General features: G+C 35.9%; 1 protein-coding gene across 2 annotated transcripts in view; it reads left to right on the top strand.

Annotated features, from left to right (window-relative positions):
- LOC123561704 (CDK5 regulatory subunit-associated protein 3-like) overlaps positions 1-19,519 on the top strand; it is a 29,751-nt gene extending 10,232 nt beyond the window's left edge. Inside the window, exons 4-14 of one of the 2 annotated variants that reach the window (XM_053552990.1) lie at positions 5,020-5,169; positions 6,577-6,665; positions 8,340-8,429; positions 9,978-10,114; positions 11,144-11,312; positions 11,940-12,050; positions 12,671-12,755; positions 14,499-14,584; positions 16,392-16,594; positions 17,517-17,688; positions 19,240-19,519. In XM_053552990.1, the coding sequence (XP_053408965.1) occupies positions 5,020-5,169; positions 6,577-6,665; positions 8,340-8,429; positions 9,978-10,114; positions 11,144-11,312; positions 11,940-12,050; positions 12,671-12,755; positions 14,499-14,584; positions 16,392-16,594; positions 17,517-17,688; positions 19,240-19,311 (1,364 nt within the window). In that variant the 3' untranslated portion in view covers positions 19,312-19,519. Of the gene's footprint in view, positions 1-5,019; positions 5,170-6,576; positions 6,666-8,339; positions 8,430-9,977; positions 10,115-11,143; positions 11,313-11,939; positions 12,051-12,670; positions 12,756-14,492; positions 14,585-16,391; positions 16,595-17,516; positions 17,689-19,239 lie in introns of both variants that reach the window. The other variant, XM_045354248.2, reaches the window with a different exon arrangement.
- The last annotated feature ends 3,306 nt before the right edge of the window (positions 19,520-22,825 follow it).

The following is a 22,825-nucleotide window of genomic DNA, read 5'->3' as shown; positions in this document are numbered from 1 at the left end:
TTTCAATTGATCTTCATGAATATTGGTCAGAATGATTGCCTTGATGAAATCTAGGCTGAGTTCGAAAATGGGTCATCTCGGGTCAAAAACTAGGTCACTAGGTCAAATAAAAAAAAAACCTTGTGTATGCGATAGAGGCTGTATTTTTCAATTGATCTTCATGAATATTGGTCAGAATGATAACCTTGATGAAATCTAGGCCGAGTTCGAAAATGGGTCATCTTGGATTAAAAACTAGGTCACTAGGTCAAATCAAAGAAAAACCTTGTGTATGCGATAGAGGCTGTATTTTTCAATTGATCTTCATGAATTTTGGTCAGAATGATTACCTTGATGAAATCTAGGCCGAGTTCAAAAATGGGTCATCTGGGGTCAAAAACTAGGTCAAATTAAGGAAAAACCTTGTGTATGCAATAGAGGGTGTATTTTTCAACTGATCTTCATGAAATGTAGCCAGAATGATTACCTTGATAAAATCTAGGCCGAGTTCGAAAATGGGTCATCTGGGATCAAAAACTAGGTCACTAGGTCAAATCGAAGGAAAACATTGTGTATGCAATAGAGGATGTAGTTTTCAATTGATCTTCATGAAATTTGGTCAGAGTGATTGCCTTGATGAAATCTAGGTCGAGTTTGAATATGGGTTATCTGAGGTCAAAAACTAGGTCACTAGGTCAAATTAAAGAAAAATCTTGTGTATGCGATAGAGGCTGTATTTTTCAATTGATCTTCATGAATTTTGGTCAGAATGATTGCCTTGATAGAATCTAGGGAGAGTTTGAACATGCGTCATCTAGGGTCAAAAACTAGGTCATATCTAAGAAAATGCTTGTTTTATCGCAGACCAATTTTTTGGTCCAATCTTAATGAAAATTGGTCAGAATATTTGTTTCCATGAAATCACTAGGTCAAACATGTTTTACACTGTTATGGTGTGTTTCTTAGGTGAGCGACCTAGGGCCATCTTGGCCCTCTTGTTAGCTCACCTGAGCAGTGGTCATGGTGAGCAATTGTGATCACCCGCTGTCCGTCATCCATCGTGCGTCTGTCCGTTCATCGTCAACAATTGTGTTTTAAGACATCTCCTCCAAAAACACTGAATGGATTTTGATGAGACTTTGCATAGATGTTCCTTGGATGGTGTTCAAACGGTTCTGCTTGGTTGCACATAGGGGCCGGCAGAGCTAAAAATAGAAAAATCTTCAAACGACATCTCCTCCTAAACTGATGGTGCGATTTTGAAATAATTTCACACAAATGGTCCTTATGTGACCCTCTACCAAGATTATTCAAGTTATACAGATTTGTCAAAAAACATGGCCGCCAGGGGGCATAGTCACTTTTCCCTATATGTATATAGTGGAAATTAAAAAAAATTTCTTGTGTGAAACTGCTGGCCCTATTTTAAAATAATTTTACACAGATGGTCCTTGTGTTACCCTTTGCCAAGATTGTTCAAATTATTTTGATTCACTAAAAAACATGGCTGCCAGAGGGCTCATTCACTTTTCCCTATATGTATATTATGTAGTGGAAACTTCAAAAATCTTCTTGTGTGAAACTGCTGGCTCGATTTTAGAATAATTTTACACAAAATTTAATGGTCCTTGTGTGACCCTCTACAAAGATTGTTCCGATTATTCTGATTCCTCAAAAAACATGGCCACCAGAGGGCATGGTCACTTTTCCCTATAAGCCCGCCCGCTTAGCTCAATATGGAGAGCGCAGATCTACGGATCTCGGGGTTGTGAGTTTGATCCCTGGGCGAGGCGTATGTTCTCCATCCTCCACCTCTGATTCATGTGTGGAAGTTGGCAGTTACTTGCAGAGACCAGGTTTGTACTGGTACAGAATCCAGGAACGCTGGTTAGGTTAACTGCCCACCATTACATAACTGAAATACTGTTGAAAAACGGTGGTAAACCCAAAACAAACAAACTTTTTCCTATATGTATATAGTCTTAGAGGAAACTTTAAAAGTCTTCTTGTGTGAAACTGCTAGCCCGATTTTAGAATAATTTTACGCAAATGGTCCTTGTGTGACCCTCTACCACGATTGTTCAAATTATTCAGATTTGTGAAAAAACATGGCTGCCAGGGGGCGTGGTCACTTTTCCCTTTATGTGTATAGTAGAAACTTAGAAAATCTTCATGTATAAAACTGTTAGCCCGATTTTGAAATAATTTCACACAAATGGTCCTTGTGTGACCCTCTACCAAAATTATTCAGATTATTTTGATTTGTCAAAAACATGGCCACCAGGGTTGTGTGGCCATTTTTTCCCTATATGTATGTAGTGGAAACATAAAATATTCTTGTCAGAAACAGCAGGCACAATTTTAAAATAATTTTACACAAATGTTTCTTGGGTGAGGCAAGCAACTAAACTCAGGTGAGCGATGTAGGGCCATGATGTTTACTTCAAAATATTTCAATTATAACTATATCTGTACATTGTGTACTCAGCTCTTACAATTTTCATTCAATTCAAATGAAACTTTAAAGTTTTAGTCAAATTTACCCTACTGTCTGTATTTAGAATCTGACCCCAGCTGGGTTAAACCCTACTGTTTGTGTTGAGATTCTGACCCCAGCTGGGTTAAACCCTACTGCGGTCATTGAAGTTCAGACCCCAGCTGGGATAAATTCTACTAACTAAAGAGTGTTGAGATTTTGATCCCTTATGTATTAAGCCCTGTAGTGTTGGTGTTGATAGTCTGACCTCAGCTGTGTTAAACTCCAATCATTTATTGTAGTTAAGTTATGAGAACGTTTTTTACAATCAATGTTAAATTTAGATAGATTTGAGCATTAAACAAAACTGTTAAAAGTGTTGGTTTTTTACCTCAACTATACAAGGTATGGAGAGCTATCCTACGCGACCCGGTGTCGGCATCGACGTCTTTCCACCTCCCCACCTTGGTTAAAGTTTTGATGCACTTTCTCTTATCTTTGTTATTACATGATGGATTTGCTTCAAACTTAAAATAGTTATTCCTCATCATCATCCACATCATATGACACAAGGGTCATAACTCCGGCACCAATATTTCATGAATTATCCCTCCTTAGATTTGATTCAGACTTAAAATAGTTGTTCCACATCATTACCCACATCATATGACACAAGTCCATAACTCTGGCACCAATTTGTCATGAATTATGCCCCCTTTTTACTTAGAATTTTATGTTAATTTTGATGCATTTTCACTATATCTCTGTTATTTCAGAAGGGATTTGATTCAAACTTAAAACAACTGTTCATCATCATCGCCTACATCATTTGACACAAGGAACATAACTGTGACACCTGTATTTTATGAGTTTTCCCCCTTTTTACCGTACTTAAAATTTCAGGTTATAGTTTTTATGCACTTTCACTCTATCTCTGTTATTACCAAACAGATTTGATTCAAATTTTAAGCAGTTGTACCACATTATCATCCACATCATAAGATGCAAGGACAATAACTCTTGCACACTATTTTTTTTTTAATTATCCCCCTTTTTTGCTTAAAATTTCACGTTAACGTTATGATGCACTTTCACTTTATCTCTGTTATAACCAAATGGATTTGATTCAAACTTAAAATAGCTGTACCACATCATCACCCACATCATCTGATACAAGGGCCATAACTCTTGCATCAATATTTCATGAATTATGTCCCCTTTTTACTAAGTATTTCAGGTTAAATTTCGTGCATTTTCCCTATATCTTTGGCATTACTTAATGAATTTGATTAAAACTTAAATTAGTTTTTCCAGGTCATCATCCTCATCATATGACACAAGGTCAGTAACTCTGGTGCAAATATTTTATCAGTTATATCCCCTTTTTACTTAGAGTTTCAGTTTACTTTTATGCTTTTTAGCTCATCTGATTTTTTGAAAAAAAATGATGAGTTATTGTCATCACTTGAGCGGTTGTCGGCGTCGGCGTTGCCTGGTTAAGTTTTATGTTTAGGTCAGCTTTTCTCCTAAACTATCAAAGCTATTGCTTTGAAACTTGGAATACTTGTTCACCATCATAAGCTGACCCTGTATAGCAAGAAACATAACTCCATCTTGCTTTTTGCAAGATTTATGGCCCCTTTTGTACTTAGAAAATATCAGATTTCTTGGTTAAGTTTTATGTTTAGGTCAACTTTTCTCCTAAACTATCAAAGCTATTGCTTTGAAACTTGGAATACTTGTTCACCATCATAAGCAGACCCTGTACATCAAGAAACATAACTCCATCTTGCTTTTTGCAAGATTTATTGCCCCTTTTGGACTTAGAAAATCAGTTTTCTTGGTTAAGTTTTATGTTTAGGTCAGCTTTTATCCTAAACTATCAAAGCTATTGCTTTAAAACTTGCAACTCTTGTTCACCATCATAAGTTGACCCTGTATAGCAAGAAACATAACTCCGTCCTGCTTTTTGCAAGATTTATGGCTCCTTTTGGACTTAGAAAATATCAGATTTCTTGGTTAAGTTTTATTGTTTAGGTCAACTTTTTCTCTTAAACTATCAAAGCTATTGCTTTGAAACTTGCAACACTTGTTCACCATCATAAGCTGACCCTGTACAGCAAGCAACATAACTCCATCCTGCTTTTTGCAATAATTATTGCCCCTTTTGGACTTAGAAAATCATTTTCTTGGTTGAGTATTATGTTTAAGTCAACTTTTCTCATAAACTATCAAAGCTATTGCTTTAAAACTTGCAACAGTTTTTCACCATCATAAGTGGACACTGTACATCAAGAAACATAACTCTATCCTGCTTTTTGCAAGAATGATGGCCCTTTTTAGACTTAGAAAATCATGGGTAGGACAATATTTCTATTACACAAAAAAAATCAGATGAGCGTCAGCACCCGCAAGGCGGTGCTCTTGTTATATCTCTGTTGTTACTAAATGGATTTAATCAAACTTAAACTGGTTGTTCCACATCATCACTCACATCATATAACACAAGTTTGATAATGCTGGCACCAGTTTGTTCTGAGTTATGCCCTCTTGTTTCTGTTCAGATATCAATTATTTCCACTGTGAGAAGATTGTTGAAATACTGAAGGGAACATCAGCAGGAGAGAAGAACATATTTGGCCAATACTCATCACAGAAAATGAAAGACTGGAATGACATCATCAGAATTTATGAAAAAGACTGTATGTTTCTAGGTAAGTTACACATTCCTAACATTAAAAAAAAATAACATGGACAGTCATTGTATGGGGCTGAGTAAAAATTGTTTTATTTTACAGATATTTGCCAGGGTACTTCCGATAGAAATATTTTTCTCATTGTTGGTCTGTCAATGGACCATTTTGTTTCCAGTCAATAACTGGAGAATGGCTGCAATGCTTCATGTGTCCGTCAACATTTTCTAAAAAAAACTTGAAAACCACTGGACAGAATTACACCAGACTTCATAGGAATGATCCTTGGGTGGCCCCCTTTCAAAATTGTTCAAAGAATTGAATTCTATGCAGAACCCATGGCAACCGAAAGGAAAAACTTTAAAAATCTTCTTGTCCAAAACCACTGGGCCTAGGGCTTTGATATCTGGTGTATAGCATCATCTAGTGGTCCACTACCAAGATTGTTCAAATTATCCCCCTAGGGTCACAGTATGGCCCTGCCCCAGGGGTCACATGGTTTAAATAGACTTAAATAGGAAAAACTTTGAAAATCTTCTTGTACAAAACCAGGGCTTTGATATTTGATATGTAGCATCATCTAGTGGTCCTCTATCAAGATTGTTCAAATTATCCCCCTAGGGTCAAATATGGCCACGCCCCGGGGGTCCCAAGTTTTACATAGACTTATATTGGGAAAAAAAGTTAAAAATCTTCTTGTCACAAACCATAAGACTTAAGTCTTTGATATTTGGTTTGTAGCATTGTCTTATGGTTTTCAACCAAAATTGTTCAAAATGTACCCCTTGGGTGAAAAGAGGCCCTGTCATGGGGGTCCCAAGTATTACATAGACTTATATAGGAAAAAAACTTTAAAAATCTTCTTGTCTAAAACCACATGACCTAGGCTTTTGATATTTAGTATGATGCATTGCCTAATAGTCCTCTACCAAAATTGTTCAAATTATGCCCCTGGAGTTAAAAGAGGCCCCGTGGTCATTTAGTTATTATATGAGTTATATATGAGTTATATAGAATAATTATCTGATCCTATTTCCAAGACTGTTTAATTATAATTACCTGATGATCCCAAGTAATATTATGTCACTTGACTGTGACCTTGACCTGCTGACCTACTTTCTTGTTTTTTTAAGATACAGCCTTTAAATTTGGATGACATATACAGTTTTGCACACCGATTGTAAAACTGAATTTCATTGACCATGAATGTGACCTACTGACTTTCTTAATATTTTAGCATCAGTTTGACATTTGAAACATGTAGCTCATATTACTCAGGTGAGCGATCCAGGGTCATCATGACACTCTTGTTGTATATAAAAACAAATGTTTGTTTTTGTATTGTCCCTAGAAAGAGTATAATGGCAACGGAGTAAGTTGACCTTAGCGTTAGACCTTTTGTTCTAATACTGTAATGTATTATTACAGCTGAAACTGCTCAAATGATTATGAGGAATGTCACATACGAGATACCAGCCTTGAAGAAACAGATCGCTAAGTGCCAGCAAGTGCAAAAGGTATAGATTTTTATGTTATTTATTTTTATGCCCCCGAAGGTGGGCATATTAAAATAGCACTGTCAGTCTGTGCGTGTGTGAGTCTGTGTGTCCGTGTAATTGTCTGGGCTGTAATTCTGCCATTTATCAAGGGATTTTGAAATTATTTGGCATAAATGTTCCCCATAATGAGACGACATGTCATGCACAAGATCCAGACCCCTAGCTGTAAGGTCAAGGTCACAGTTAGAGGTTAAAGGTTAACATGGTCTGTTTCTTGTCTGGTCCGTAACTGCCAGTGATGAAGGGATTTTAAAATTACTTGACATAAATGTTCCCAATAATGCTCCGTGGTCAAGGTCACACTTAGAAGTCAAACTTTAAGGTTAACATGGTCTTTTTCTTGTCTGGTCCATAACTCTGCCATTTATCAAGGGATTTGAAAATAATTTGACACAAATGTTAACCATATTGAGAAAGTCATGCTTATGACCTGGATCTCTCAGGTCAAGGTCACAAAATGATTGTACCTAAACTATTCTGAAATATTTTGTGCAGACAACTGTAGCATTCTTGGGCACGCTTCGAGGGCATTAATGTCACCAATAGTGACAGCTCTTGTTTTTTTCATTTTACTTAATCTTCTTTTTTCCATCATTTTTTATAAGCCCGTTTGAAAAACGGGATGTGTTATAGGAACGCCCCTGGTGGGTGGGTGGGAAGGAGTGAGGGGGCATCCACAGACTTTGTCCGGAGCATATCTTCTTCATGCATGGAGGGATTTTGATGTAACTTGGCACAAATGTTCATTATCATGAGACAGAGTGTCATGCGCAAGAACCAGGTCCCTAGATCTAAGGTCAAGGTCACAGAGGTCTAAGGTCAGATTCAAGAATGACTGTCCGGAGCATTTCTTCTTCATGCGTGGAGGGATTTTGATTTAACTTGGCACAATTGTGCACCACCATAAGTCGGGGTTTCTTGCACAAGAACCAGGTCCCTAGGTCTAAGGTCAAGGTCACACTTAGAGGTCACAGGTCGATACTTTGTCCATAGCATTTCTTCTTCATGCATGGAGGGATTTAGATTTAACTTGGCACAAATGTTCACCACTATGAGACGGAGTGTCTTGTGCAAGAACCAGGTCCCTAAGTCTAAGGTCAAGATCACACCTAGAGGCCAAAGGTTAGATACAAGAATGACTTTGTCCAGAGCATTTCTTCTTTATTCATGGAGGGATTTTGATGTAACCTGGCACAAATGTTCACCACCATGAGACAGAGTGTCATGTGCAAACCAGGTCCCTAGTTTTAGAATTAATTCCCTATGTTGCTACTATAAATAGCTTATTCTTGAAACTTTTTAACCTGGTTGTTAGAATTGGATATGTCATTGTTTGAGCTTACTGTCTGCCAAACTTACACAGAATATGTTTTACTGTAACATTTACATGACAGGCATATATTTTGACATTCTGGCACTCTGTCCAGCAGGCTTGTGGAGTGAATCTTATTCTACTGAGAGGATTATCTGTGCTTGAGTTAATACCTAGGATTTATACCTAGAGTGAAAATCCGGGAGACCAGCATATAAACTATGCTGTGTTGTAGTGACTATCTGTTTAATAATTTTAATAAATTTAAGTAAATACATGTTATGTTTCTACAAGTAAATACACACATATTTATACTTCAGGAATGTGATAAGAAAGAAGCAGATTATGTCAGTAAAGCTGCTGAATTGAAAAAGAAATACAGTAATAGCTGTAAGGAACTTGGCATCAAGGTTTGTATTGTGTTTATCTTTCCATTGAAAAAAATCCTTCTCCCTAACTTAATCTTACTTATGAATTCAGTGCTATTTTTTAGCTCACCTAGCTGAGCCAAAGGCTCATGGTGAGCTTTTATGACCACTCAATGTCCATCATGTGTTGTGCGTCCGTCAACATTTTCTTAAAAAATCTTCTTCTTGAAAACCACTGGGCAGAATTACACCAAACTTCACAGGAATGATCCTTGAATGGTCCCCTTTCAAAGAATTGAATTCCATGCAGAACTCTGGTTGCCATGGCAACCGAAAGGAAAAACTTTAAAAATCTTCTTGTCCAAAATCGCAAGGTGTAGAGCCTTGATATTTAGCTTGTGACATCATCTTATGGTCCTCTATCAAGTTTGTTCAAATTGTGCTCCTGGGGAGAAAAGAGGCGCCACCCCGGGGATCACAGGATCTGCATAGACTTGTATAGTAAAAAGCTTTAAAAATTTTCTTGTCTAAAACCACAAGACCTAGGCCTTTGATATTTTGTATGTAGCATTGACTTGTGGTCCTCTACCAAAATTGTTCAAATTATGCCCCTGGGATGAAAAGAGGCCCTGCCCCGGGGGTTCTCAAGTTTTACATAGACTTATATAGAAAAAAAACTTCAAAAATTTTCTTGCCTGAAACTGCAAGGCCTAGTGTTTCTCTACCAAATTTGGATGACATGTACAGTTTTGCACACTGATCTTAAAACTTGACTTTCAGTTACCATGAATGTGACCTACAGACCTACCTTCTTAATATTTTAGCATCAGTTTGTCATTTGAAACATGTGGCTCATATTACTCAGGTGAGCGATCCAGGGTCATCATGACCCTCTTGTTTGCATTTAGTGGAAGTTTATTTAATAAATGTGGTTTATAAGAAATGTATAGATGCATTGAATATACTTTCGTTCGTAATCTCATTTAAAAATGAGGGCATAATAAATACACACATTTTACTTTCTTCTACCTGAGCGTAACTTTTGGAGCATGGTTTTCATTAAGAAGCTGGCCTGCTTAGCTCAATAGAGAGAGTGCAGATCTATGGATCGTGGTGTCGCGAGTTTTAGGCGCATGTTCTCTGTGACAGTTTGGCAGTTTCTTGCAGAGAACAGGTTTGTACTGGTACAGAATCCAGGAACACTGGTTAGGTTAACTGCTCGCCGTTACATAACTGAAAATCTGTTGAAAAATTGCATTAAACCCAAAACAAATAAATTGTTTTCATTAATGTATCACATGACAACTAGCGCTTTAATGAATACACAAATTTTACTTCTGTTTAGTGTTGGAAAACGTCAACTTTCAGAGACTTGTTTTCAGAAAAGCATCATGTGAGAATACACAAATTTCCCACGTTCATTATAATAAATGCATCACGTGATCAAATTCAGCCGATACATAAGTTCTTTGTTCATAATTGCACTGAAGCATGTGTCAACACCTGTAAAACTCCAGAAATTACTTAATGACTTCTTTTCTTATCAGGAAGTTTTCCTTTTATATTTTACATAATGAGTTCATATTTCAGGGAGACAAGATAAAATCGGAGTTAGCCGCCCTTGTTCAGGATTTACCAAAAGTTTTTGATGATGTAGCCACCAGAACGCAGCAACTGACTGTCGCTTTAAAATATTATCAGGACTTTAGAAGTTTTCTGCTCAACAGGTATAAATTACTTCTTTGTTTATAGCAGTATTTCCTTTGAATATTTTAACTAATTGTTTTTGATATTAATTATCATTCTGACATGGCTTGATTTTATTCCCAGTTAAACAAAGAAGAAAGTTGAGCTCTGTATATGCTGCAACAAACTGGTTGATGAGGAGGTCCATCAGAGAGCATTATGACATCAGATATGACATCAAATTGCTGCTTGATGTCCATTTCATTACTCCTTGTATAAATGAAACCTAGCATAATTTTTATTCATATATCTCAATGAGCATATACCGTAAGTTAGACTGAAAACAATTGAGGCCTTTGAGTGGTTTGTAATCTACAATGGTTCATTGTTCAGATACTCAGATATTTAACCACTTGGGCTAACGCCCACATGGTTCCATTTCTGTGCATCTGAACCTTGGTTAAATTAGACTGCAAACCACTTGAAGGGCCTTGATTATTTGTTAGATACAGAGCTTAGGTTGTATGGTGATTTTCCAGCTTTATCTAAGAATACTTAGAAATGGGCATGCATTTAGTTTAAGATGTAGGTCTGTTAGAGCCAGTTGAATGGCATATATGATACCACCCTTGTCATGCTTTCAGTCTTAGAAAAAAATGATTTGCATGTAAGTTCTTTTTTCAGTTTTTAATACTTGAATCAAGAAAGTTCAGTTGCAGTTATATTTAGTTATTTTTAGCTCGACTATTCAAAAAATAGGGGAGCTATCCTACTCGCCCCGGCGTCGGCGTGAGCTTCACACAAATGTTAAAGTTTGCGTATCACCCCAAATATTTTCAGCGTCCATTGAGATATTGCTTTCACATTTTGCATACATGTTTACCATCATGACCCCAGTCAGTAAAAAGGAGGAGGCAACTCTATCAAACATTTTGACTGAATTATGGCCCCTTTTCGACTTAGAATATGCTTATTGTAATGTTAAAGTTTTACTCATTGCTTATACTATCAAGCACTGAGAATAGTCGAGCGCGCTGTCCACTGACAGCTCTTGTTTAACTTCTTTTCAGTGATGTACAAGATTCAGACTGTCTCCCGATGTTAAGATTCATTCAGCAGAAAGGTAACACAGTCACATATGAATGGAAACATGGTTGTAAGCCAGTCCATATTCAGGAAGCATCTGTTGTCATAGACACCAAAGATGAGGATGATGTTGTTGTTGAAGATGGAGCTGATGTAAGTCGTAATTTTAAGATCTTTAATTTAAAGCCTTAAAACATTTTCTAGAAATTAAAAAAAAAAACAAGTTTTCTTGCACCTGTTCACTTAATCTTACATTGTCATTTCAAATTACAAATTACAGATACAGGACTTCAGTGTTAGGGGTATTCCTGTCTGAGAATTAATCCATTACTTTAACTAGAGGATTAAGATTTTAATAAGTGTGATATCAATAAATATCTAAGTATGATTGCCTGAGAAAGAAATCAAGTTGCTAGCTTCATGTAAATATACCTAGTTTTGAATTGCAAAATTAGATTTTACAAGTGTTTTAATGTTAGTGCATTCATTTTATTAAAATTTCAATGTTCTGGATTTTGAAACAGCATTGAAATAGGTAATAAAAATGGTACATGAACATTTACAATTATGTAAGCCTATTAACCTTTACCCTGCTATATTTCTAAAATGGACTGGTCCATCATTCAGTTTGGTCAGTAACATTTATTATTCAAAAAGGATGTTCACTGAAAATTTACCTACTGAATAGCGAACAGTGCAGACTATGATCAGCACTGGTCCCAAAGGTAAAACCGCTTGCTGCCAGCAGCCTAAATGTTAAAATTATATAAATTTGAACAGATTGACTGGGGAGATTTGAATGGGAACACAAATGAAGTTAATGTTGATGCAGAGATAGATTTTGACATCTCCGGAATCACTATAGAAAGTGGAGGCACTGACGAAGGAAAGGTAACTACACAATTTAGCATCACTTTTCATTTTCCAGTCAGATCAAAATTGTTCTTCAAAATAGCATGAAAAACAAAAAGTTAAACACCTTATGTAAGAGTGACAAAGACTGTCAACATAGCTTACACATAGTGATTGTTCCTTGCCAAGATTCATAGATTCTAAATAGTTTATTTATTGCCTTTGATGTATTTCTGTATTTGAGTATTCTAATGTAGAAATTGAACATATCGTAATGTCAGATATTTTCATGTGAAAAATAATTCCCAAGGTTGCCAAAGGAATACTCCTTTCGTATTGATAAAAACCCAAAATTAGAGAATTACATTTTGTTTTTCTTAGCAGACACAGTTCACTTCTTGACCACTTTGGTCATGCGGTTAAAGTAACTGACTTGACATTACTTTCCCTCACCTCTGTAGGGCCGTCATGTGTAAAACAATCCAAGTGGCATTTAGTTAGTGGTTTTACCTAGATACCCACCTGTGCCTTGAATAATGCCCTGAGGGGCACCTTGTTATTCCTTTCCCGCAAAGAGCTGGAAAATCTCTGTATGATCTTAGTTCCGCAGTATGACTTATAACCAGACCAAAACCACATAGAAATATTCTTCTTTGCAGGGTGCAATAGATATAGAAGTTGAACAGTTGGGTGAGGAGATAGACTGGGGTGATACAGAAGTAGAATCTACGCAGAAATCATCTGGTAATTATAGTGATATATTTAGCTCACCTTAGCATGAATTGCTAGGATTGAGCTAATTTGATCGCTCACCATCCAGCATCTGTACGTCCACAGTTTCCTTTAACAGACATCTCCCCTGAAACCTTTTGATGGAAGTTCATGAAACTTGGCCTTGATGTTCCTTGGGTAGTCCTCTTCCAAAGTTGTTCAAATGGGTTCGCTTGGTTTCAGGTAGGGGCCACCAGGGCTGAAAATAGAAAAATCTTTAGGCGACATCTCCTGCTAAACAGCTGGTCCGATATTGAAATAATTTCATACAAATGGTCCTTATGTAACCCTCTACCAAGGATGTTCAAATTGTTCTGATTCGTCAAAAAACATGGCCGCCAGGGGACGTGGTCACTTTTTCCTGTATATGTTGGAAACTTTAAAAATCTTCTTGTATGAAACAGCTGGCTCGATTTTGAAATATTTTCACACAGATGTTTGTGTGACTCTCTACCAAGATTGTTCAAGTAATTTTGATTTGTCAATAAACATTGCCAGAGGGCATGGTCACTTTTCCCTATATATATAGTGGAAACTTTAAAAACTTCTTGTATGAAACTGCTGACTGATTTTAAAATAATTTCGCATAAATGGTCTTTGTGTGACCCTCTACCAAGATTAGTTAACTTTTTCCGATTCGTCAAAAAACATGGCTAGACTGTCAGTGGTCACTTTTTCTTATATGTATATATCGGAAACTTTGAAATTCTTCTTGTATGAAACTGCTAATCTGATTTTAAAATATTTTCACACAAATGATTCTTGTGTGACCCTCTACCAAGAGTATTCATATTATTTAGATTTGTGTAAAAACATGGCCGCCAGGGGGCATGGTCACTTACATGTGTATGCTGGAAACTTTAAAAATCTTCTTGTAGGAACCTGCTGGCCCAATTTTAAAACAGTTTCATATAAATTGTTCTTGTGTGACCTTCTACCAAGATTGTTCAAATTATTCCGATTCATCAAAAAACTTGGTTGCCACGGGGAGTGGTCACGTCTTCCCTATATATGTATATTGCAAACTTTGAAAATGTTTTTGTCAGAAACAGCAGGCTCAATTTTAAACTCATTGTCAGAAACTGCGGGCCCTTGACAAAGATTGTACAAATATACTGTTTCATAATAATTTCACAGACATTTTCCTTGCATAATTATCTTCCAAAACTGTTGGAGCAAGCAGTGTATCTCAGGTGAGCAACCTAGGGCCATCATGGCCCTCTTTAGTTTAGATTTTAGCGCTGTTTTATATGCAGCTTGTTTGCTGAGCCAGTTTCCATAGTAAAGCCTTTGTTTATGCCTTATATGGCTTGACCATAACAGTCCCTGGTAAAAATTGAATCTGTGACCTTCAGGTTGGGATGAAATTATTATTTATTAATTGGAGAATTAAACATTATTTTGTAGCCTGTAACCTGGTATAGAATAAATCCACAACTATAGATTACATTTTACGTGTTTTACAGTTTAGAATTTTTACAGATAGTAGTATTTGCTGGTTATGTTTCTGCAATAATCGATTATCTCTGATAATCAAATAAATTTCAGTTGCTTTAATTAAAGGCAGCTCAGATGGTCGTTATCTCATGATTTCTTGCTTCTCTGCATGTTTAAAGTTTTATTATACAGTAGATAGATAGGAACGTCCTTATTAACATTTATTTATGATTCTTGCTTGTGTTGTACAAGTTGTATATGCATCACTGACAGTTTCAGATGAAGGCACAGCTACTGGGGAAGAAGCACTGACTATACTTGATAATCCTGCAACTAGAAACCTGTTCCTAGATGACCTCGTAGAAGTAAGTATATATATATATATATAGAGAGAGAGAGAGAGGAGAGAGAGAGAGAGAGAGAGAGAGGAGAGAGAGAGAGAGAGAGAGAGAGAGAGAGAGAGAGAGAGAGGAGAAGAGAGAGAGAGAGAGAGAGAGAGAGAGAGAGAGAGGAGAGATGAAGAGAGAGGAGAGAGGAGGAGAGAGAGGAGAGCGAGAGAGAGAGGAGAGAGAGAGAGAGAGAGGAGAGAGAGAGAGAGAGAGAGAGAGAGAGAGAGAGAGAGAGAGAGAGGAGAGAGAGAGAGAAGAGGAGAGAGAGAGAGAGAGGAGAGAGAGAGAGAGAGAGAGAGAGAGAGGAGAGAGAGAGAGAGGATGAGAGAGAAGAGAGAGATGAGAAGGAGAGAAGAGAGGAGAGAGGAGAGAGCGAGAGAGAAGAGAGAAGAGAGAGAGAGATGAGGAGACGAGAAGGAGAGAAAGTAGTGATATTTGTTTGTTTAGTGTAAGATTTAAATATATTGCACTGCGTAAACACTATAATGCAATATTTTCACAAGTGGCTGCACGAGTAAAAATGTAAATTATGGTGTTCACGAGTGAAATATATTTTGATCTTACACTGAAACAAACAAATTTTCTATTTATTTTATGCATATTTAATGATTTTAACCAAATAATATCCAGTTTGTCTGCGCAACGTCACGTGCATCGCATCATGATGTCATAATGTAGTGACGTCAGGATATCTTTGTAGAAAAACTGTAAAGAGTTCTATTACGTTTCCTGATTTCTTTTACATTTTATTATGATAGAATGTAAATATTTATGATCCTGTTATTATTTTACCACCTCTATATCTTTACTAAAGAACATTTTGCAAAAAAATTTCTTTTATTTATAATTTATTTTACTTCGCATTCATTTGAAACAGTGAAAATATCAATTTTATTTCACTGATAAATTTCAGTATTTCACAGAAGAGCATAAAATAATATTGAGTATATATACATCGAATGCATTACATGAAAATGAAGCTAGGCCCTATGATCCAACTGTGTTTGTTTCCTTGCACATACTTGTTTCAAAAATACCTTTTCATATTTTCCTGTGTAAGTAAGCTTTAAAAATTCTTTTACGAGATACTGATGACAGACTTTCCAGATGGCAGTGATTTCATTTGATAGGGATGGTTCCATTAATTGCTCTTACAAAATTTTTAAAACCCATTTAATGTGCAACTTGTGGTTGTAGTCAAATTTCATGTTTTGTAACTTTAACTCGTCTTCTAAATTTCTTTTAGTAGATTTGAAAAAAGCAGTTTAAAGTGGCATTATGCGCATCTTACTGCACATAGTATGTTTTGGTGAAAGTTTTATAAAAGCAAGTTTCGGTTTCTGTGCATTTATATGTGTTAAATTAACGATAATGCCGCATAAGTATTTGAAGTTGATGCTTTAGAAATAAAGAAATCGGATTAATAAAATAATAGTTCTTTTCTTCAATCTTCTACTCAGTGATCTCCCTTACCAATATGTAGAGATTTTTGAAGTTGAAGGGAAGCAACTCCTGCATGCAGTTTGACTTTTCTTAAAAAGACTGCCCCAGTCAAAATAAGAAAAGTCATATTTGGAAAGTTATTATTTCGTACTGGTAAGAGGAAGAGTTTGGGTTATTGGGTTAAAAGCTATAATTTCCTCCACCCTTTTTACACACACATCTATTTCATCTGGATTTTTACTTGAAAAACGCGCAGAATTCCACTTTAAGGTGAATTATCAATAATAGAATGTATTGCAGTGATAGTGGATAAAACTGAACCATGAAATTGACATTGCAGTTAGAAGCATTTCTAAACCAGCGTTTAGTGGACCTTAGTGGAGAAGGTAATATTCTTGCTTCTAGTCAATTCCAAAATGCTCCAGCTTCTATACAGATAGAGGCTAAACAGGTGGAAACCATGGCAACAGATTTGAGGAATATAATTGCTCAGCTAACTTCTGTACAGAATCAACATCTCATGCTGATCAGAGATTCTCCAAGGTGAGTTTAATAGCTAGGAAGATCCCAAGGATCTTTGATATATGGGTTTGGCTTGTCACAGACTTATTACTCCTTCAGTAAATGTTTGGTAAAATTAACCATTCAAAACTTGAGTAATACTAAAAATAATTCTATATTCTAGGGCTGCAAATTGCCAGCCTTGTGCCAGTTCAATCTGTTTCATGATTCAGGGTCAACAAGCATGAATTACCTCAGTTTTGAAATTTATAAATAGCTTGAGGCCTATTACAGTTGAAGAGGGTGTAATATATGTTTTTACACTTGATATTACAACTTCAGACATGTCATGTTTGTTTTATTGTTAGTCAGATGTTGTTTGTTTGATTGACACATCATGTGAAATGTCTCGGTGTCAGTCAAAATACGAAAGATAAAAAAGTGCAAGAAATGTGTTTTATTTATCTTTTCAGTAATTTATTTTCAATATTTTTATCAATGCTATAAACAATATCAAGCATGTTTTGACACCAGTTCAGAGGTGCCTCGCTTCATATATGAATTAAAACAAGAAACTACGTTTGAAAAAAGTGCATACCGCCATATACAGCTTCATTTGAATGGAAGTGGTTACTGAAATGTAATATCTGGGTAAATGTTTGGTCAAATTTTTCATAACCTATTTGATTGTCTGGACAGGGAAAAAGCCCCATTGACCTTTGATCTCTGATTGTGACCAGGGGTCTGGGTGTTGTACATGACAAGTTGTCGCATTTAAAATTTTACGGTGAAAATAGCCATTTAACAGTATGTGAAGTCTAAAATTTTACCATCAAAATCAAATTATCTTTCTTTTCAGTGATAAAAAGTGGAATATTATATACTAGAGTTTTTTGCAGGTTTCAGGTTGTTTCTGGCATACAATAACACAGAAAACACTAACACCATGTTTATTTTGTTTCAGGTATGTTGAAAGACTGAAGGACACATTGAAGTCCACATTGACTCTAGCAGACAAGATGATTTTCTATCAGAAAGAGACAATATCTAGAAGACATGATATGGAAAAGGAAGAAAGGGAACTGCTCCCTAAACTAGAGGTTCTGGTAAAACGGACCAAGGAAATGCAGAAACAGGTACACTTAAATTTCTGTTAACTGCACCTGTGCAAAATAAATACAAATGTACATAGATATTTACCTGTAGTGTAAACAAGTTTCTGAATAAACTAGAACTATCATTGAAGGTTATTCATAATCCAATAAAAGACTTGTTTGAAAATGCATTTGCCTAAAAGGATTGCTTCAAATGCAAAACAAATGAGCTGTGCCATGAGAAAACCAACATAGTGGCTTTGCGACCAGCATGGATCCAGACCAGCCTGCGCATCCACGCAGTCTGGTCAGGATCCATGCTGTTCGCTAACAGTTTCTCCAATTCCAATAGGCTTTAAAAGTGAACAGCATGGAGCCTGACCAGACTGCGCGGATGCGCAGGCTGGTCTGGATCCATGCTGGTCGCAAACCCACTATGTTGGTTTTCTCATGGCACGGCTCAAATTCCTTTCAGAAGGGTTGCAGCAATTTTCTTAAATGTAAAAAAATGTGAAAAATGAAGGGAAATAATTCAAGAACTTTTTATTTTAAGTAGTTATTTAGGATTATTTGTTGTTGATATACAGAAAACATAAGTTCTCTGCTTTATAGGGTCTCGGTAGAAAGGTGGTCCTAAATTAGAAGTGTCTTATTGTAACAGTTGGCTTCTACTTCTATTTGAAATCATTGGATTATTTATTGAAGTATCAGTCTTAATTTCTTTAACTTAGTTTGTATGAAATCTTATACAGTATAATGCATGTAAAGGGCAATTCCCACCTACCAAGGCAGATATTGTTTTCACACTTCTATGATATTTTTAGTAAATTAATCTCTGCAGAGCAACAATTACTGAACAACAAACGCATTTCAGTCCTGTCAGTGATGTTCCCTCTGGAGAGAATTCACTTTACAGTCAACCTTGTCATTATAGAGACTACCCTTGGGAAATTAAAACTGACCTTTGTTAATAGGTGGTCTCTGACCACAGGCTATTGGTAGGTTAATTTGAAAGGAAAATGGTGAACTTGAATGGCAGCTTTTGAAAAGGTGGTTTTTATTTGAAGGTGATCTTTAAAATGAGGTTGTCTATATTTAAGAAATAATAAGTCCCAAACCTGGTTTATCTAGATTAACCGAGTTTGAGTCTTTACTAAGAAAAAATCACAAAGGGCCGTAGGCCTGAGTGATATATTGTTTTTCGCATAAGACGAAAAACTTAGTTTTCAAACGATAGATCACCCTGGGAACTTTATTTCGATTCAACAAAACCACTATGTATCAACAGTGTTAGCAAAAATGGTAACTCTTTTAACCCGTGCTACGCACCTGGATGGATAACATCTTGCACGCGAGTGGTTTTTTTGCAGAATAACCCGAGAGATTTGCTCAAAACTTTATGTAGGTTATTCGGTTTGTTAAATATAAAAGATAGTCAAACTAACACTGTGTAAAGAATATGATAACATTTTTACAGCTGGAAGATATATAAAGTAACCTGAAGTACTTTTATATTCAGTGCTTTCAGCATAAAATAGAATGTTTATAAAAACGTGGCTAACATACTAACTGCAATTATTTTCTTTACTTCAGATGGAGGGTGAAATATCAAAACGGTACAAGAATAGGCCAGTGAACATAATGGGAGAAATTAACATTATATGATGAAAGATCATATTGTAGTCAAGTCTCAGAAAAATTGATCAGTTGCCATCTAGCATGACAGACTCAGTTACCATAATTGGGAAAAAAGATGTTATTGTCTGGAGAGAAAATTTGCTACATATTAGATGCTCTGTCATTCTCAGGTGTGTTAAGACAAGAATTGTCACATTGACAGACTGTTACAGATCAAGTGCTGCATTTTTTTTTCCTAAAGAATTAAGTTTAAAAGCTGCAGGCAGACGTTATGCTTTGGGTTTAAAGAAGAGTTTTCCCAGTTAAGAAATGGGCGTGTAGATACAGTGACCGATTCACTTTATTCAGTAATTTTGTAGTGAAGAGCCCAAAAGTATGGTATCTTTGATTTAGATATTTATAGACCATATTTATTCTTGCTTTTTAGCTCATCTGAGCACAAGGTGCTTATGGTGAGCTTTTAGGATTGTTGGATGTCAGTCATTCATTTGTCTGTGGTCCCCTTCAGATTTAGGTCATCCTTGCAGAATTTTGGTTGCCATAGCAACTAAGCAACCAGCAGGAACAAACTTCAAAAGTCCACTCAAGGGAAACCCACCTCTTAATTTGAAAATTTCAATTAAGCTTTTCCCTTTGAAATGAACTTTACCAAATTCGGGTTTAAATCTTTTGTTTTGTAAAAACATGGTGCCAGGGGTGCCCAATGTTTTTGGGAAAAAACTTGAAATCATTCCTCTGAAAATTGTGGCCCAATTCCAGAATAATTTCACAGCAGGTTTTTAAAAGACCTCTACTAAATTCTACAGGTATCTATTCAAAAAAAAAACATGGCAACTAGGAGGCTTGGCTAGTTTTCATTAAAAGGCTATACATGTATAGAAAATTGCTGGCTTGATTTCAAAATAATTTTGCAGCAATGTTCCTTGGGTGTCCATCTACCAAATTCATTCAAATATTTTTCTTCTAAAAGCATAGCCTCCAGGCAAGTTTTTCCTGTTTGGCTTTATAGAAAAGTTTAAAGAATCTTTTTGTCTCAAACTGTTGGCCCAGTTATAAAATGATTTCACATCAGTGTTCTTTAAATGACCCTCTACCAAATTCCTCCAGATCATTCCATTTTGTTAAAAAAACATGGCTGCCAGGGGGCTGACAAATTACCTCTTTATTGCTTTATGGAAAACTTAAATAATCTTATGCTCGGAAACTGCTAGCCCAAAGTTTCAAAATAGTTCCTTAAGTGACACTCACATACCGAATTCTTCAAATCATTGTTGTATAAAACAGGGCCCATTGGGAAGGACTATTTCTCCATAAGTAGGAAAGCATTAAATATCTTCCCTCGGAAAAATTAGCCCAAAATTCAAAATGATAACACAAGATGTTCTAGGGACCATCCACTGTATTCATTCAGGTTCCACCCAAAAAATTACCCATACCCCCCGCCCAACCCAATTCTTTACTTTTTAGTTCTTTTGTTCTTTAACAAAAATGTCCTTGTATAACATAACTTATCCCTCACCAAATTACTCTCCTAACCCTTTCCACCAAAAGAAGAAAGAAAGAAAAATGCTATTTCTTGATATTGTGTCATAATATCAGTATCTTGTGTCATCATTCCCCCCACCCCACCCTCCCACTACTGCAAACCCCACCCACACACACACAGTGTCATTACCCATCTGTATTTTTTTAGTGGAAACTTCAAAGATCTGAAGTCAGAAAACATCAGAATAATTTCACATACCGGTACATTTATCTTGCGTGACCTTCTACTGAAACTGTTTAAGCAGGCTGTGAAACTCAGGTGAGCAATCTAGGGCCATCATGTTCCACTTGTTTTAACAACAGGAAGAAAAGGAAGACTTGCATGAAAAGATTATAAATTGGTATATGGGGATATTATTTCTATGGATACATTTTGTCAAAAATAGAATTATCTTATTTTATACAGATCTGTTTATTAGATATAAAACATGATACTGTCAAACAGATTCCTTCCTTATTGCTGTACGCCTTGAGGATCAGTTATAGAGAAATTTTGAAAAATTGCTTTTAATAGAGAAAGTGCAAGCCACTGATTCTGGAAGTGGTAAGTTCAAGCAACCATAACCACCAACCATATATCCAGGAGAATGGTTTGTACAGATCTAAAAAAGTCCTGCAGTTTGATGCTATTTGAAAACTTTTAAATTTGACTAATCCTTAACTTAGTCCGCTAAATTCTAAAATAAGTGACCATCATTCAAATTGGCATATATTTATCATTGAAGGGTTTGTGAAAATTTACTGCTGAATACGAACAGGCACAGAGTGCAGGTGACTTGGGGGTCTGCACTGTCACAAAAGAAGAAAGAAACATTTGCACAACAGCAGGCTAAAGGTTAAAGACCCGGACAAGTGCTTTACATCTTTAATTGCACCAAAAATTCCTTGAAAGATGTTGTTAAAATTAAATTAATGAAAAGAATACATTCTAAAAAAGAGCTTATGACTGTTCAACAGCCTGTCAATTGAATGATATAAAAGTCGAAAAAGGAAATCATTTGGAACCGTACGTGCCAAACATCAGACAATGAACATTGTGTAAGTTTCAATCATTCCATAGTGGAACTAAGAACAGTTACATACAAAAACTTAACAAAACTGTAAGTCAAAAAAGGGGCAAATTTTTGTAAAAAGCAAAATACAGTTTGGAACTTACATGCCTGTCAGATCATGACAGAACAAGAGTGTGAATTTCATCATTCCCACAAGTGGTTACTGAATACCAGCTACATATAAAAATTAACCAAAAACTGGTAAGTTGAGAAAGAGCAAAATTTTGTAAAAAACAAAGTAGAGTAAGAACCTGTGCACGTAAGTCAGTTTACACAGTGAATAAGTGTGTGAAGTTCAATCCATTCCGTAAGTGGTATAGTGGAAATTAAAAAACTCTTGTGAAACTGTGGCGGATTTAAAATAATTGACACAAATGGCCCTGTGTTACCTTACAAATCCTTTCAAAATTTTTCTGATCGTTCAAAAAAATGGCCGCCAAAAGGGGTGGTCATGCATTTATCAAGAATTTCTTTAAACAATACTCCTCCACATAAATGAAGGGAAATTTATGAAAAAACTCAAAATAATCTCAGATAGTTCTCTTCAAAGTTATTCAAAGGTCCGGTCTTTAAAAACAACAGTCTTTTGGTTAAAGATAATTTTCAGCTATAGATTTAAAAGTCCTTTCTCAAGTTTAATTTGGCATGTGATAAAGTTTGACTCTTCTACCATATGTGAATTTTCCCAAGGCCCAAAAAAAATGGCCACACCTGTGATGAATGTACTACTATAGGCTTTTAATAAGAAACTGAAATATTTCTCTAATAAGATAGCTAGACCTGATATTTGGCAGTGATATCAGATTGTAATTTTATGTAATATTCAAATTATTGCCCTAGTTCAAAAAGTGTAATTTTACAATATAGGCTAGGTAATCTTTAGAAAAAAACCTAACTGGTACTTTACAAACACACTTGAAGTCTTGTACACAGATGCACGCTTT

This window comes from Mercenaria mercenaria, chromosome 10, assembly GCF_021730395.1.
Source record: "Mercenaria mercenaria strain notata chromosome 10, MADL_Memer_1, whole genome shotgun sequence".
Classification (NCBI taxonomy): Eukaryota; Metazoa; Mollusca; class Bivalvia; order Venerida; family Veneridae; genus Mercenaria; species Mercenaria mercenaria.
Note: the sequence above shows the minus strand (reverse complement) of the source record. Positions and strands in the feature narration are given on the sequence as shown.